This window comes from Ahaetulla prasina, chromosome 7 (assembly GCF_028640845.1).
Source record: "Ahaetulla prasina isolate Xishuangbanna chromosome 7, ASM2864084v1, whole genome shotgun sequence".
Taxonomy (NCBI): Eukaryota; Metazoa; Chordata; class Lepidosauria; order Squamata; family Colubridae; genus Ahaetulla; species Ahaetulla prasina.
The window spans coordinates 46,959,453-46,978,293 of record NC_080545.1 but is presented as its reverse complement, the minus strand read 5'-3'; the positions used below and the strand labels follow the sequence as shown (position 1 = coordinate 46,978,293).

The 18,841-nt window shown below is 37.1% G+C and overlaps 1 protein-coding gene across 5 annotated transcripts in view; it reads right to left on the bottom strand.

The window, feature by feature from the left end:
• Window positions 1–6,030: 6,030 nt before the first annotated feature.
• XPOT (exportin for tRNA) overlaps window positions 6,031–18,841 on the bottom strand; it is a 53,586-nt gene continuing 40,775 nt past the window's right edge. For all 5 annotated transcript variants that reach the window (XM_058191203.1, XM_058191204.1, XM_058191201.1 and 2 more), the window contains 6 exons: window positions 14,055–14,171; window positions 13,764–13,879; window positions 13,042–13,089; window positions 9,812–9,883; window positions 8,928–8,984; window positions 6,031–6,830 (listed from right to left, as the gene is read on the bottom strand). In XM_058191203.1, the coding sequence (XP_058047186.1) occupies window positions 6,804–6,830; window positions 8,928–8,984; window positions 9,812–9,883; window positions 13,042–13,089; window positions 13,764–13,879; window positions 14,055–14,171 (437 nt within the window). In that variant the 3' untranslated portion in view covers window positions 6,031–6,803. The remainder of the gene's footprint in view (window positions 6,831–8,927; window positions 8,985–9,811; window positions 9,884–13,041; window positions 13,090–13,763; window positions 13,880–14,054; window positions 14,172–18,841) is intronic.

Below are 18,841 nucleotides of genomic sequence, written 5' to 3'. Positions count from 1 at the left end.
TTTTTCTCTCTCTCTTCCGCATTTTCATTGCTTCAACCTTTTGTTTTGTTTTCCTAACAATTTAAAATTCTTGTCTCTAGAGATCAGATACATTTTACAGTTACAATTACTTCAAGGGCCCACAAAGACAGACATACACACATAAAAACAAGGAGGACAGAGAGGAAAACAAAACTCTGAGATTTACACACACACTGATCATTCCCATAAATCTCAGTTAAATTAGGGAAGGCACAAATCTTAACAGACAGACCACGTGGTTCCATAGAAGACAGAGAAAGAGACAAACAAACAAACAAACAAACAAACAAACATGGTTTTCCTTTAAATTACAGGCTGTCCATTTCCAAGGGTTGGTTACTGAACCTGCCCTAGCTCTTACTTTAGTCTATCCAAGATTTTTTCCAGTCCAAATTGAGGTTAATCAGTGTGCAATCCAGGCTTTTCCTTTCTTAACAAAATAAATTACACAATGAGCCCTGGGACTTCTACTCATGAGACCACCAGTGCAACATATCTTGCTTTACTGGGCAACTGGGCAGCATCATTTGTGAGTCATAGTCAGGGCTTGGGTTTTGGATATCACTTTTTCTGCTATCTCTTCAAGAGAGGAATTGCCTGTGGGGGATGCCCCTCCCCCATGGAATTAGCAGGGAGATCTGATTCCTTGGGCTTTTAGTGCCACAGAGCAAAAATCAACTTAAAAGTCTTGTGTGGAGGTGAGTGAAGGGAATAGACTAATTCTGAATGGTGTGTCTCTCTGTGTGTGCCTGTGTATGCAGCTACTTTTACAATACAGGCAATACAAACATTTTGGACATATTTCCCTCCCACCAGACAAAAATCTAATGTGTTCAGAACTTGCTGTGGTAGCCACTCAAATACAATCCTTACATGAGTACTTTAGACTGATTACAATGTAAATGAGACAAGACAGAAAACCTTACAAGGAATTTCCCACCCTCCCCCATAGTCTTTCCAGTTGTCTTCTGGGAATTGAAAAGAGTCTTTTAGTCTTTACTTGTACATTTCAGGGTCCTTTCTTTCATATCTTTTGGGTGGCATGCTTGTTGGTCAATCAGGTTTGGAAAGGTCTGCTCCAAATCTGGTTGCTGTGATGGCTTTCAGTGGGGGCTGGATTCAAACTCAATTCCTGGCTCCAACAAATGGAAGGTCTCCTCTGGGGGCAGCATCTGGAACCATGTGCTCTGCTTCCACAGTTGCAGAGTCATCTTTTCAGGGCTGAAAGACATTAGAACAGGATCTCCTCCCCACTTTTGTGGGTAATCTTCTCAGGAAAGGCATTGTAACAGGATTAAAAAAGGAGGGGGGTAGATATCTTGCAGGCAGAGTTTGAAAAGAAACAACACATCAATATTGCAGTTACTAAAAGATAATGCAGTTTCAACAAAATGGAGACACAACTGATGAGAAAGAAAAAACTTCACATACTTCAGGAAGAGGATGAACAGGTAAAATCATTTAAATACACAGTAAATGCAAGACTGAATTTTATTTTTTTTTTCTCTTGTAAGTGAACTTAAAACGTTTCCTCATAAACTTATCTTGTAAGTGAACTTAAAATGTTTCCTTATAAACTTGAGTTGTTACTTTAAGGTAGAGAGGAGAAAAAAAAACAGAAATAGGATGAAAAGTCCTTTTTACTATTTTGTTGGCCGGACAAAGACAGGAAAAAGGCTCTTTCCTTTTTTTTCTCTCTCTCTCTTCCCCATTTTCATTGTTTCAACCTTTTGTTTTTGTTTTTCCCTAACAATTTAAAATTCTTGTCTCTAGAGATCAGATACATTTTACAGTTACAATTACCTCAAGGGCCCACAAAGACAGACATACACACATAAAAACAAGGACAAAGAGAGGAAAACAAAACTCTGAGATTTACACACACACTGATCATTCCCGCCATAAATCTCAGTTAAATTAGGGAAGGCACAAATCTTAACAGACAGACCACGTGGTTTCATAGAAGACAGAGAAAGAGACAAACAAACAAACAAAACAAACAAAACAAAAACCCAAACATTCCTATTTATATATTTCCCTTTTCTTTTAAGTACCTTTATTTAGCCAAATTTGTTTCCTATTCTCATCTTTATTACACAATTTCCTCAATTTCTTTTTCCGCATACCAGGTAAAACTGGCAGCCTCCGGGCACTCCAGGCCCCCAGCAGGTCTTCCAGGGGATTTCCCTCCACCCTCGAGCTACTGCTTCCCATGTTTCCTCTCCGATGTGAGGTTTTATTTTTCACTTTGGCTTAGCCGGGTGGATCCTCCTACAATTTTCAGAAAAAAAAGTTCTGGGAAGGACTTCGACTCCCTTCTGTCGAAGTATGGGCACCTTCCTGTTAAGGGAGCTTCCGGTTTGGATCAAAAAAGGTGATCCCAGAGGACCTACTGCCCTGCCAGTAGGTACGAGCACCTCTTCAACACTGCTTCCTGCTTCCTTTTTAGCATACCAGGCAGTACTGGCAGCCTCCGGGCATCCAGGGCCCCAAGCAGATCTCCTGCTTCCTTTTTTTTTCTCCTTTTTTACTCTCTTAATTGCTTCATTCACACTTACTTTCCTCTCGCTCGGCTTCCATTCCCAATAAACACAAAGTTCCACGTTTGGCTTCCCCCCCTTGCTTTCTCTATCCTACCGGTCACGGCTCGGTGGAGCTAGCAGTAGGCAGAGGTGCGGCTAGAGGTTGCTCAAAGAGGTGGAATCAGACTGTTTCCTCAGGTGGAATCCCACACACACACTTCTTCCTTCCCTAACAGAAGGTCCTGTGCTCTGGCAAAACCCCCATGCTCTCCAGACTTTTGGTCTTTCTGCGGTTAGGAAATGCACAGAGGATGCAAGATCCAGCTATGATTGGGAGAAGGGCTCTCTCATTCACACACATGCAGGCATACACATATTTCCCATGCTTTTCCATGCTTAAAATTAAAATTTAGAGGTACTCACCTTCTTTCCAAGCAGTCTTTGAGCTCAACACTCAAAACCCCTTTAAAACCTAGTTCCAAATGGCCAAGGTCCAGGAAAACTTACCCACAGACTCAATGGGTCTGCTGCTAGCAAGGAGGCTTACCTGGGCCAGGTCCATTGGTTAGGTTAACAGAGTCCCATCTGTGGGTGCCAATTGTTGGAAGAAATATCCATCTGGGTTCAGTTCCAAGTGGGGACAAAGACACTGGAAACATGGAGGCTGCTTGGAAAGATGGTTTAATGGTGGTCAGGATCACATGGCTTGAGTTCCTGGACAGAAAAGGGCTGAGATCCTGTGTGCTCCCTGGTTTTATGCTTTTCTGAGCTTTGAACTTTCTGGGGCACAAGAAGAGTATCCTGATTGGTTGTCAGACTCCCAGGGGGTGGGAGTCTTAGCTAGCCTTGCTGGCTGTCTCTCAAGCTTGCTTGAGCCTTGCCATGTGGTGAGTTTCAGTTGTATTGTGTTGCAAATCATGGGGGGATTGAGTGAGCTTGGTTGAAGCCTTAATTGCCCATTGACAAAGGTGGGGAGAATGAGTGAGCTTAGCTGAGGCTTTTAATGGCCCATTGACAAAGGTGGGGGGGGGAGTCAGGAAGTTGCAGGGAGCTCCTTTGTCTTTAAAATATGTTTCTCCATTTCTCATCCAGGAAGGTATAATATTCTGCTTTTTAAAATATTTCCTAGAATATTTCATTCTTCTAGGAGGGGGGTGGGTGCTAAATTCCTACAATACCAAAGGAAACAATAACACGTATTTATAATAGTTTGTTTTGTTCGTTCAATCCTGTCCAAAGACTATTTGGACCAGTTCCTGCAATTCTCTTGTCATGATTTCAGAAGTGATTTGCCATTGCCTAACCGTAACCCTAAGGCTGGAAAAAAAAATGACTGGCTAAAATCACCGAGTTCGTGAAGGCAAAGCTAGACCACACTGCCAGCTTATAGCCCAATGCCTTAAATCACTATGCCAAACTGCCTCTCCAGTTGTTTCGTGTAGAGTTTTATATATTGGGCATGCTTTCACACAGGATGGTATTGCTTTCATTTTTTCTGAGCCCTGATGTAATAAAAATTGTTTATTTCAGTCCTTTCTGCAGTCTTAGCTGGAACAATCCTATGGTCATTTGTAGATCAACCAGTTCCCAGTAGGACAATATTGAGCTGATGATTCCATATCAACACCTATGTAGAATGCAATCCATGTGTAGTATTTGAAAGCTAAGATGTTGATAGAGATATACTTAAAAAGTGCAATGACAGTGCAATCAATGGAACAAGATAGCTAACTAGAGGTAGTCCTTGATTTACAAGTTTGCTTAGTGACTGTTCTAAGTTATAATGGCATTGAAAAAAGTGATGACTATTTTTCACACTTATGACCATCACAGCATCCCCATAGTTATGTGATTTACATTCGGATGCTTGGCAAGTGGTTCGTATTTATGATGGTCATGTGATCCCCTTTTGTGACTTTCTGACAAGCAAACTCAATGGAGAAGCCAGATTCACTTAACAACTGTGTTACTAATTTAACAACTGCAGTGATTCACTTAAATCTGGCAACAAATTGTAAAGTGGGGCAAAATTCACTTAAAAATTTCTCATTTAGCAACATAAATTTTGGGCTCAATTATGGTTGTACGCTCCAAAGGGCTAAAATTGCCCAGAGGATCATTGGTTGCCCTCTTCCCTCCTTGGAAGAGCTTTATAGCTCCCGCTGCCTTAAAAAAGTTCAAAACGTTTTTAAAGTTCTATCTCAACTGGGCACACTTTTTTTGAACTATTGCCATCTGGCAGACGGTACAGGACAATAAAAACAAGGTCAAATAGGCTGAAAAACAGCTTCTATCCCAGAGCAGTAACTATGTTGCATTCTACTGTATAGTGCAATATTAATGCAGTATCAGGGGTTTTCAGTTATTTTTTTATAGTTTTATGTGTGATGTACACTGAAGATGGCATTTAATTTCATTGTATGAGGTGCAATGACAATAAACTTAAACTTAACTACCTTTATAGTAGACCACTCATAAGGTTCCCATGAGAATGTGATTGAAAAAATGTTTTTTTAATTTGTACACTGCAGTGCTAAAAGGGTGAGATTTATGCAGTGAAACTCAGCTGCAGTCCTGCCACTTTGCCCTTTTTGTAAATGTCACAAAATATAGATATGGAAATATATTGTGAAATTGTTGTACTTTTTATGATTTTACTCAGTTATTAAGCTGATCTATTTAGCATTAGTATTTTACATGTCTAATGGTTCAATGTGGCCATTTTTGAAACTGAGTAAGATGAAAGAAGAAGATTCTAGTCTTAGTCCTTTAAGCAATATTAATAATCTTCTGGGTCGTTTCACTGCAGTAGTGCAACAACTAACACAAGTATGTCTTTACAATTAAAGTAACTTTTCAATGTTTTTTACAATGACTGGTTATCCAGCTTTACTATTGTGCTTTATCTGCAGTAAACACAATGCAGCAATGGCTTCAGTGAAATTGAAAAGATACATAGCTAAAAATCATAATCCTTTGAAAATGAAAGTATTGATTATTTTTAGTTATAGGAATATCAAAACAGAATAAAGCTTTTGTTAAAAATGTCACAAATAGTGGAAGGGCTCAAGAAAACAGATTATTTAATAGAACTTCTTGCCCATAAAAGAAAAAAGTCATGGAGTTAGTAAAAACCTAATTATACTGAGTAAAATGCTAGGACAAGGGGCCGGATGAGAAGTTGAAAAGCTCATTAAGGTCTTATGGTTTTCTGTGGTTATATGTTAGAAGTTTGCTTTAGCAGACCCCCATCATCTCTTTGAAAGCATCCTTAGGATCCTGCTCTGAAAAGCAACTGTTATGGTAGTTAAGAGAAATTGAGTAAAAAAGGCAAAAGAATATGTTAAAAACAGTTCATTCTAAAAGACCAGGCAATTCTCAAATGTGCGGTTCCTCCTTTACATCATTTCCTAATAAACTGGGTTGGGGGGGGGAGGGGAGAATTAAACAATCTGGAATTCTCAAAACAGAAAGTATGACACATAACTAGAAGAAAATTTTATTGAGTCTTGTAAATATAGCTGTATGCACCCAAGATAAATTGTGTCTTTCATTAATTTGTTTACAGAGCTTCTAAAATAAATATAAAAATTCTGTTCAGATACCAGTTTTTGAAAAAAGAGTTAAACAACAATTCTATTCAGTACACAGACAGCTGACTTAATGGTCAACATATAAAAATAATTTAAGACAATTTAACAATTTCATTGAATAATGTTTATTTGTTTGTATAAAAAGGTAGTGCCACATATATTTCTTATCAATCTATTAATAACGGTTTTGATTTCCGTGTTTAGTCCATTCAAAGAAAGATCTATCTAGAAATAGAGTTTGATTGTTTTATTTTATTCCACAATACATGCACAAATGAATCTTGCTTCTAATATGCACATATTTATTTTAAAATGTACACAATTTATAACCATTTCTATTAATTTGGAATTTATATACACTGTTTAATTTCAAAATAAAAAAGCATTTTATTTTTGCTTTTTTAATTACATCTTATAGTTATCCAATGTACTGTTTGAAACAGGCAATCAGGCACCTTGTGTTATCTTTATGCCTTTATGTGCATCAACCAGCAAAGTATATAGGCAATTCTCCTGTATTATGTAAAAAGGCTAATGCACATATGATTTATGCACCGATAAACTAAAAAAAGAAAAAAAAATTGAATGGCACAGAAGTTAGCATTTCTATAAGTTAATATCTGGAGTTCCTGATTAAGGGAGACAGGCAGAAATTCCAGTAGATTCCTCAGGGTTTTGCTCTTTGAAAGAATACCTGTTTAAGAAAATATATCACAAGTTAAAAAAACTGGAAAAAATTGAATAGAAAGGGACTTTACTAATGACAGAAACAAATGTAGAACACTACAGCAATTTCTTAGATATAATGGAAGGCAATAAGTTGCACAGAGCATCCAACTCGGGCAAGATATAGTATTGCAATCTATCGATTACTACCATATTTTTCAGACTATAAGATGCACCGCAGTATAAGATGCACCAAGATTTCGAAGAGGAAAACAAGAAAAAAATTAGTTTTTGCCCTCCCTGGCCCCCAGGAGCACTCTGCAGGCCTCCCAAACCCTCTGCACGTCCCATTTTTGCAAAAAAACAGGCCTGTTTTTGGTAAAAATGGGATGCATGGGGCGGGGTTTTGGGAGGCCAAAAATGGCTGTATTGAGTATATAAGACACACCAACATTTCCATCCTCTTTTGGAAGGAAGTGTGTCTTATACTCCGAAAAGTACGGTAATAATCTTCATATATAATTTTAAAAACAAGTTTATCCTTCCAAGAAAGTGTTGCAGTATTTTGGTGTCATACATTTAATTATTTAATTAATTAAGTCCATTTAATTATGAACTTAAACTTAATATAATGCACTATGAACAAATAAATTTGTAAACTGTAATAATCAGAAATTTCTTGAATACCCTTTAGAACTAAAATATACTCATGATGTGCATTTAATTGTGTTAGATAAAATTTAAATAATAACCTAAGAGTCTACTTATACAACATTGATTTAAAACTCTTCCTTAGATTTGTTAACTGAGAAGCAATTCCAATTTAGATGTCGAGGACATAGTGAGTGAAATTGACTTCTATTATTTATTTATTTATTTATTTATTTATTTATTTATTTATTTATTTATTTATTTATTTATTTATTTATTTATTTATTTATTTATTTAATTTTATTTATTCATATTTTTATACCGCCCTATCTCCCTAGGGACTCAGGGCGGTGTACAGCCATCTAAAAACAACATAAATATACAAAGTAAAACATTAGTCTAAAAAACTTATTAAATAGGCCGAATATTTAAAATAGACATATAAATAATAAAACCCCAATTTAAAACCAAATCTAAAATTTAAACAATTAAAATTTTAAAAATCTAGTCCAGTCCTGCGCAAATAAATAGATGTGTCTTAAGCTCGCAGCGGAAGGTCCGAAGGTCGGGAAGTTGACGAAGTCCTGGGGGAAGCTCGTTCCAGAGGGTGGGAGCCCCCACAGAAAAGGCCCTTCCCCTGGGCGTCGCCAGTCGGCACTGCCTAGCTGATGGCACCCTGAGGAGTCCCTCCCTGTGGGAGCGCACGGGTCGGTGGGAGGCATTCGGTGGCAGCAGACGGTCCCGTAAGTAACCCAGCCCTATGCCATGGAGCGCATATTATTCATCTATCCTTAATCTATTTAAATTTGATCCCTTGTATGGTCTAATATCAACACAAAATTTTATAAGTCGAAATCCTTTCAATGAGTTTTCTTTATAAATAATTTTTTTGAAATTCTGTGTAGGAGTTTCACATAAACGGAAATAAAAAACACCCAGTCTCACACAGCCCTAAATATTTTGTGTATTCGAATATCTACAAAGAAGCATCTATATGTAGTTCTTCAGATACAGGTGTTCTGTGAATTGCCATGATCAGGGAATTCTTCCTTGCTAACTCTGCTGAACATGTGAATCTGAGCATCCACCCACCGAGATAAGGTGACCTATCTCATAACTTGTAATGAGGCTTGTATGACCATTTTTAAAACCATATGAAACCTCTTCATATAATACAAGAAAGCTTCTGTATTGACACACTCATTCTTTCTACAAAAAAATATTATGAGTTGAACCACATCGGTACATCTATAGCATGTTATTATGAAGCAGTTACTCATAATCATCTTCATCTCAACCATCACTCAGTTGAACCTTTTTCAAGAGCAATATGCATACAAAGACAACAAAGGCAGAGAGAAAATATCAGAGACAATAATTGCTTAAATATTCACCTTATAGTTCATGTGTTATTTTTCATGTTTACATGTGTTCAAGACTCTTAAAAGCCAAAATATGTATGAATTTAACCTACCTTTAAGTAGTTTTTAAAAACTTTAGCATCAGGCTGCTGAAGTGCTTGACAGAACTCCTATATGAAAAACATATTTCAAGAATTCTAAATTAGAAAAATACATACTTGAAAATTATCCAATCTGCTACAATCTTACCTTTTTCAAGAAGAACCAGGATTGATTAGATGCTGTTGCTTGCTATGATAATACATCTCTAATACTAAATGCAAAATATAACTAATTCTCAGTAATCTAATTGGTAAACCTAGCAGGTAAGAACACACTATCCATATTTGCACCAAGGGCCGGTTTAGCTCACGCTGGTAAAGCCTGTTATTAAGGCTTATTAAGAACATAGTAGCCTGCAATTACTGCAGGTTCGAGCCGGGCCCAAGGTTGACTCAGCCTTCCATCCTTTATAAGGTAGGTAAAATGAGGACCCAGATTGTTGGGGGGGCAATAAGTTGACTTTGTAAAAATATACAAATAGAATGAGACTATTGCCTTATACACTGTAAGCCGCCCTGAGTCTTCGGAGAAGGGCGGGGTATAAATGTAAACAAAAAAAATAAAAAAAATTAGTTCGATAGAAGGGGCAGAGGGCAAAAATCTGAATAAAAGTCATAATCAACACTTCACAAATTTTAGGGTATTTATGCACTAAACCAGAATATTACAATTGTTCATGTAATTTCGTTTTCTATTTGGAGAGTTAGTATTGATTTCTTAAAAACTCATATTAATACACTGTTCCAAAGATCAGTAACCTTCTTGCAATCACTTGAACTGATATTTCTCAAATGAAAAACTCTGTAACACTTAGAACAATTTTAACCAGATCAGCTTCAGAATATGCCCATCTACTGCCAAAGCCACATGCACTGGATTAAAAAAAAATTCTAACCTGTATAATTTCAGGGGCTACTTGCAATGAAGGGAGATATTCCTGTTGCAAATACTGGATACATTCAAGCCCCTAGAAAACAGTGACAGTGATTAGATATTTTATTATTTCAAATCTGCTCCATTTTACTTGATTACACCATGTTGATAAGATTATAGATTAAGCCTCTATAAAGCTCCAGGTCCAGACGGTCTTATAAACCAATATTATAAATGCTTCGAAGATGAACTTCTTCAGCCACTAAAGGATATAATGAACGTTATATTACAGGAAGGAAAGATACCTCAAACCTGAAAAGAAGCCAATATTGCGTTACTACCGAAAGAAAGTAAAGATGTTGCAAAGATAAAAAATTATAGACCAATCTCATTATTAAACAATGACTATAAACTTTTTGCTGCAGATTTGGCAGAAATATTAAAGAACGTTTTTACAGGCATATATATTCATGAAGACCAGCCTGGCTTTCTGCCAGAAAGTCAGTTAAGGGACAATGTTAGGACTGTTTTGAATATCATTGAATATTTACAATATCATAATAAAAAACAGATAGCTTTAATATTCCTAGAGAAGGCCTTTGACAATCTAAATTGGGCTTTTATGTTTAAAGTCCTGGAAGAAATGGATTTTGGAGAGAATTTTATTCAAGGGGTTAAAGCCGTTTATACGTCATAGCAAGCAAAAGTAGTTATTAACGGTGACTTAATCAATTCATGTGAAATTCAAAAGGGTATGAGACCAGGATGTCCCTTGTCTCCCCTGTTGTTTATTTTGGTGTTGAATAGAGATATTAGGCAAGATGAGTAAATAATAGGCATGAGTATCAAGAAGTAAGTTTATAAATTCAGGGAATTTGCTGATGATTTGGTTATATTCCTGCAAGATCCAAAAAATAATATAGAATATTTGATGAGGAAATTAAATGATATGTTTGAAACTAAATGAGTTTGGGGTTTTAGTGGGTTTTAAAATAAACAGAAAACAATACTTATCAAGAATATGATCTCTCAGGAATGTGATATATTGACCAGGAGAAAAAGGTGAAATATTTGGGGTCATACTGACAAATACAAACCTCTTCCAAATTAACTATGTGCTTCTTTGGAATGATCTCAAAAATGATTTATTAAGATGGGATAAATTGCATTTATCACTATTGGGTAGAATTTCTGTAATTAAGATGAATGTCTTACCAAAGATGCTCTTTCTGTTTCACACGTTACCAATACTTGCAACTGATACTCCATTTAAACAATGGCAGATGAATATTTCTAAGTTTATGTGGTAAGGGAAAAAACCAAGAATTAGATATAATATCTATATTATATCTGCAAGATGCTAAGGAAAGAGGGGGATTGGATTTACCAGATTCAAAACTGTATTTTGACGCTTGTTATTTGGTTTGGCTAAAAGTGGGTGAATCTCCATAGTAAGAGGCTGTCTAGAAGTTCATGAATTAAGATCTGGATGACACGATTATTTATAATATGACATTTATGAAGTTTAAAGTAAATGTTGATTTCAACAACTATCTTGTTAGACATGCCATTCTAAGAGTTTGGAATAAATATAAAACAAGGGTGGTTTTTTTTTTTTTTTGCAAATATGCCTCTTTTGAGTGTCCCCCCAAGAACGCTTTTTTAGAAAAGAAATAGTGATGAAGCAGACTGGTGGACTAATGGTAAAATAATATATTTTAATTTTAGTGATCCCACCCTTAAATCTAAGGAAGAGCTAGAATCAGAAGGACATGTCTGCCACTGGTTTACGTATTTACAACTGAAAGATTTAAATTAGACAAAAAGAATTATGGGTTTGACTTTGTTAAAAATGAATTGGAAATTTTACTGTATGTTACTGATGAATGTATTATTATTAGGTCTATAAAATGTTATTGAATTTGAATTTGGAAAGGAAATATGTAAAGTATTATATGATTCAGTGGGCAAGGAACTTTGGATATAATGTAATGCTTGAACAATGGGAGAATATGTGGATGAAAGTTTTAAAATTTACACTAAATTATAATTTAAAAGGAAATTTCTATAAAATGATGTATCATTGGTATTTAACTCCAAATAAATTGTCAAGAATATATAAAGGTATTTCAAATGAATTCTGGAATTGTAAATGTAAAGAAGGGACTTTTTATCACTTATGGTAGACATGTGATAAAGCAAGGAAATATTGGAGTAGGATTCATATTCTAATACAGAAAATTCTTAAATTTTAAATTCTTAAAGTGAATATAAATATAAAACCAAAAACTGTTTTTTTGGATTTAATTGAAAAAGACTTAGATGTTGTTGTTTTTTTTGAACTTTGATGTTATGTATGTTGACAGCAACAAGTCTGCCTATGCACAAAAATGGAAGGACACTTCGATCCCCACAATGGATGAGTGGCTGCAAAAGTTGATGGAGTTAGCAGAGATGCCTAAATTGACTGCTTTGATAACAGAAAAAAACATAAGTATCTTTGTTTCTACTTGGAATCCGCTCCTCGACTTTATGCTTGAGGTGGAAAAAAACGAAACTTATTTTGGATTTTACCAATTAGATAGATTTGTTGTTATAGAAATTTCTAGTTTACACTAATAGGTAAGAGTAAAAAGTTGAGGTTTGATATTATCTTATTCTATTGCACCAAAGAAAGTCAGAAGTCAATGCTTTTTTTTTCTTTTTCTTCTTTTCTACACTCTTCTTTTCCCTTTTTCCTCCCGTATTTTTCCTACTATTTGCTTTTGTATTCTTGTATTTTAAATTATAAACTAATAAAAATGTAAAAAGATTATATATTATATATTAATAATGCCAATCAATGCCAATGAAGACTACAAAAACAAATGAAAAGATATTTCAGTCACTTTTAATAATAGTTACAGATTGGAAATTTACGATCTTTAATATAAAAATTCTAAAGAGATATTCTGACAAAAAGTGATCCTTGCACCATATTCAACAATTCTGGCATGATAAATAAAATTTACTAGTTCTGCAATTAGCCATTATGCAAATTAAGCTTAAACAAACTGGCACTGAGTATGAGTAATTTATTTCAAAAAGTTACATTGAGGAAGTACAATTTCAGTTTTCTATGATTCAGATTTCTGATGGTGCTATTGCCAGAACAAAATAAAATTAACATGGAGAGAAAACTGACAAAATAAATAATCCAAAATTCCTGAGTAAGACAAGTTTCAAATAAAATACTATTTTCAGGATCCTTACCCTTTTGAGATGAATTGTTTTTAATGTCACTGCACATTCTGATAAAGCCTATTAAAACAAAACAAAGGGATTTCAATTCAAATATTTGAATATTATAGTTTAAATGTTTGTAATTTAAATCTTAGGGGACCAGTACAAATTATGTGAAAAAATTATGTGTTCAACTTTAAAAGATCTAAGATATTTAACAACCCCTATATGTGTTTCTATGGCAGCCATCTGTTTCATCTATTCAGATGAAATTCTACCATCAGATTATAAAGTCTTCCAGACAAAGGGTTTTCTAGGTCTTTAAAGCCATGCTTTGAGGTGGAAATTTAATTTCCATGAATCAGGAATATCATTTGAACTTAAAAGCCCAATGTTTTTTGAACAGGGTTTAGTCTACAAAGAAATCCTGGTGAGATTTGGCAGTTTGAAATTCAGCAGAAGTCCTGACATGTGTACTTAGTAGCATTTAAAAAATATTTTAATGCCATTAAGTAGTTGTGAATATACCTCATACACAAAAAAAATATGGAAACCTACAATACTTTGAGATAACTCTTTAAGCTTTTGCATTTGGGCAAAATTCAAAAATCATGAAAATTGACCGCCATATTTTCTGGACAATAAATGTTAGCCAAGATTCCTAGTTTTCATTTAACTCCAGATAAATAACCATTAAATAGCACAGACACATTCAGCAATTTCTCAATAAAATCAGATTATAGAATACCTACCAATACTGTCTGTGCATCTGCTAAGTCGAATGTTTGTTTCAAAGGTGCTAAGAAACATGCAGGAACAATATGTTTATAGACAAAGTCAGCAAAACCCACCGGTCCATCTTTGCCTCCTGCAAAAAATATGAGTGTTCTTATCAATTTGTTCATCCACTATTTAATAAATAGGCATGCAATAGTGCATTATTATATGAACTTACTATTAGCATACTTCAAATATGCTGATTTGAATGCACACAGTAAAAAAGGCATTCAGTTTAAACCATTAAAATATAAATGGAGGCTTACCCCAAAGTTCTACCAATTTTGAAAGAATGATAAAGCAAGTTTTCTGAGCAATAGGATCAGGATAGTCAACTGCTCCTTGGATGATTGTAAAGAGTACATGCTCTACATTCTCTGCACCTAGAAGCAAGAAAACAGTGTAATTTAGTAATACGTAATTAATTCTTCTGAATCATAAAAATTATTTACAAAGACAGAGATGTTTTCTATATATAAATAGATGCCAAATGCCCCTCCTTCAAGCAACATACAAAAATAAATTTAAGAACTCCATCTATATTATTAAATAGTTCAGTTCAATACTGTTCTAAATTATTCACTGTATCATCCAGGGTTTGGTTCTCTTTTAATGTTAATCATATTGTGCTTCCAGAATTAAAAATCCTAATTTTCAGCCTTATTCAAATAATAAATTTACATTTTGGGATAATTCTGGTTTCAAAACTGCAGGTAAATCTTTTAATAGAAATAGTTATGCATCATAAGGTACAAATAATATTAAATTTAGGGTGGCGCAGTAGCTCAGTGGTTTAAGGACGGTGTGGTGGCTCAGTGGTTAAGACACTGAACACCATACGATGGTGTGAGGCCCCATCCAATGGTGTGAGGCCCCATCCTTGCCCAAGCTCCTGCCCACCTAGCAGTTTGAAAGCATACAAATGTGAGTAGATAAGTAGGTACCCCTTCAGTTGGAAGGTAACTGTGCTCCATGATGTTATGGTGGCCACATGACCACAGAAATGTCTTTGGACAGCACAATGAGCATTCTCCTCCTATAGTTGGCAATACCAGTGGAGTAGATCTGCAGGGACTCCTTTACATTTTACCTTAGTATTTTAAAATGACATTAATTCAATGCATTTTTTTGTTCATAGCACACTTCAATGAATATTTGAAAAGGAGTAGTTGTCATCTTTATGTGTAACAAGTGTAAAAATATGGAGGGGATAAAAAACTAAAACAACAGGACTAGCCACTGTGTAACATGAAAAATATGTTAATACGGTTTTGGAAAAAGTAATACAATTTAAAGATGTGAAAATAATTTTGATTATATTCTTCAAATTTGGAATATCAATATATAAAGAACTATGTAGATGATAAGCATGTAGAATTTTACAATATATCTTTTATGATGGAAACATCATCATTCTGGATTTGCAATTTTAGACTGCTCTTTGCCTGGAAACTGGCTTTCTGATCTTAATGGATTAACACTATTCCATAGCAACCATGTTAAATAGCATTCTTAAAAATGTAAACATACACACACACACATTGAAATTTATGTGTGTATATAAACACGAACACACACATATACAGTATATCATAGAAGTGAGTACACCCCCTCAAATTTTGTAAATATTTAAGTACATCTTATGTACTTATGACAACACTGAAGAAATGACACTTGGCTACAATGTAAAGTAGTGAGTGTATAGCTTGTGTACCAGTGTAAACATGCTGTCCCTTCAAAAAAACACAACACACAGCCATTAATGTCTAAACTGGTGGCAACAAAAGTGAGTACACCCCTAAGTGATAATGTCCAAATGGGGCCCAAAGTGTTAATATTTTGTGTGGCCACCATTATTTTCCAGCACTGCCTTAACCCTCATGGGCATGAGCTTCACAAGTTGCCACTGGAGTCCTCTTCCACTCCTCCATGACGATGTCATGGAGCTGGTGGATGTTAGAGACCTTGCGCACCTCACCTTCCATTTCAGGATGCCCCACAGATACTCAATAGGAATTAGGTCTGGAGACATGATTGGCACCTTTATCCTCTTTAACAAGCCAGTGGTCGTTTTGGAGGTGTGTTTAGAGTCTTTATCATGTTGGAATACTGCCCTGCGACCCAGTCTCTGAAGGGAAGGGATCATGCTCTGCTTCAGTATGTCACAGTACATGTTGGCATTCATGGTTCCTTCAATGAACTGCAGCTCCCCAATGCCGGCAGCATTCATGCAGCCCCAGACCATGACATTCCCACCACCACGCTTGCCTGTAGGCAAGATACACTTGTCTTTGTACTCCTCACCTGGTTGCCACCACACATGCCTGACACCATCTGAACCAAATAAGTTTATCTTGGTCTCATCGGACCACAGGACATGGTTCCAGAAATCCATGTCTTTAGTCTGCTTGTCTAAAGTAAACTGTTTGCGGGCTTTCTTGTGCATCATCTTTAGAAGAGGCTTCCTTCTGGGACAACAGCCAATTTGATGCAGACCAATTTGATGCAACGTGCAGGATATGGTCTGAGCACTGGCAGGCTGAACCCCCACCCCTTCAACCTCTGCAGCAATGTTGGCAGAACTCATAGGTCTATTTCCCAGTCAACCTCTGGATATGATGCTGAGCACGGGCATTCAGCTTCTTTGGTTGACCATGGCGAGGCCTGTTCTGAGTGGAACCTGTCTTGTTAAACCACTGTATGGTCTTAGCCACCATGCTGCAGCTCAGTTTCAGGGTCTTGGCAATCTTCTTATAGCCTAGGCCATCTTTATGTAGAGCAACATGTCATTTTTTCAGATCCTCAGATCTGATCCTCTCATTGCCATTAGGTGCCATGTTGAACTTCCAGTGACCAGTATGAGAGAGTGAGAGCAATAACACCAAATTTAACACATCTGCTCCCCCTTCACACCTGGGACCTTGTACCACTAACGAGTCACATGACGCCAGGGAGGGAAAACGGCTACTTGGGCCCCAAGTGGGGTGTACGCACTTTTGTTGCTACCAGTTTAGACATTAATGGCTGTGAGTTGCATTATTTTGAGGGGACAGTACATTTACACTGTTACACAAGCTGTATATTCATTACTTTATATTGTAGTCAAGTGTCATTTCTTCAGTATTGTCACATGAAAAGATATACTTAAATATTTACAACATGTCATGGGGTATACTCACTTCTGTGATGTACTGAGCCCTCTGGAGGGCTCGGGACAGGGGATGTTCCTCTGTCCTGGTCCTATTAGATCTGTCAGCGGCTTTTGATACCATCGACCATGGTATCCTTCTGCGGCGGTTGGGGGGTTTGGGAGTGGAGGGCACCGTTTTTCAGTGGTTCTCCTCCTACCTCTCTGACCGTTCGCAGACTGTGTTGGCAGGGGGGCAGAGATCGACTGCGAGGCACCTCACTTGTGGGGTGCCACAGGGGTCGGTCCTCTCACCGCTCGTGTTCAACATTTATATGAAGCTGCTGGGGGAGATCATCCATGGTTTTGGGGTGAGTTGCCATCTATATGCTGATGATACTCAGCTGTATATCTCCACCCCGAACCACCCCAACGAAGCCGTCGAAGTAATGTCCCGGTGCCTCGAGGCCGTACGGGTCTGGATGGGGAAGAACAGACTTCGACTCAACCCATCCAAGACTGAGTGGCTGTGGATGCCGGCATCCCAGCACAGTCAGCTAGTTCCATTGCTGACTGTGGGGGGGTGAGGAGTTGCCCCCCAGGGAAACAGTTCGCAACTTACGTGTTCTCCTGGATGTACAGTTGTCGCTGGAAGAGCATTTGACAGCCATCGCCAGGGGAGCTTTTTATCAGTTGCGCCTAATACGCCAGTTGCGTCCCTTCCTGGACTGGGATTCGTTATGCACGGTCACTCACGCCCTCGTCACCTCTCGCCTGGACTACTGCAATGCTCTCTACATGGAGCTCCCCTTGAAGAGCACCAGGAGGCTTCAACTGGTCCAGAATGCGGCTGCACGGGGGATAGAGGGAGCGTCTTGTAGCTCCCATATAACACCTCTCCTCCGCAAGCTGCACTGGTTACCGGTGGTCTTCCGGGTGCAATTCAAGGTGTTGGTTCTCACCTTTAAAGCGCTCCATGGCTTGGGACCGGGTTACTTACGGGACCACCTTCTGCCACCAATAGCCTCCCATCGACCTGTGCATTCCCATAGGGAGGGCCTCCTCAGGGTGCCGTCAGCCAAACAATGTCGACTGGCGGCTCCCAGGGGGAGGGCCTTCTCTGTGGGGGCTCCTGCCCTGTGGAATGAGTTACCCCTGGGGCTACGCCAACTCCCTGATCTCCGGACCTTTAAGCGCGAGCTTAAGACTCTTCTTATTCCATCGTGCAGGGTTGGCCTAATCGCAATTTTAATATGGGTGGTTTTATTAAGGTTTATTTTATATTTTATTAGTTTTAAATTATTGGGCCAAATTTGGAATTAGATTTTTAATAATGTTCTTAACGTTTATTTCTGTGCGATATTATCTTGGCTGTAAACCGCCCTGAGTCTTCGGAGAAGGGCGGTATAGAAATGTGATATACACACACACATACACACACACACACACAAACACATTCACACATACATGTAGAGTTTGTAAATCTTCTTTTTCCACCACTCTTTCCTTTCTGCAAGTTAATACGTAAAAATAACAACCCCTAAAGTCTATTTAGAAAGGAGATACGATCAGCTGGAGGGTGTGGAAGAAGAGGGCAGTAGCAAAGAGGAATTAGAATCTAGAAGTCAGAAAGACCAGCAACGGGAGCTAAAAGAAATATAACTGGAGATAGAAAGCAAGGAAGAAAAGGGACAAAGGGAAGGAGAAGAAGCAGGTTTGAAAACACATCCACAAAAAGATGTTAGAATCAATAGAAGACAGAAACCAATATATAAGTAGAATAATGGAAGAAGAAATTAGGCTAATATTGATTAATGTTAACGGATTAAATACCCCTGCCAAAATAAAACAAATATTAACAAAATTAGCAAAACAAAGTATAGATATAGTGTGCTTATAAAAGAACAGCATAGAAAATGTTTGGAA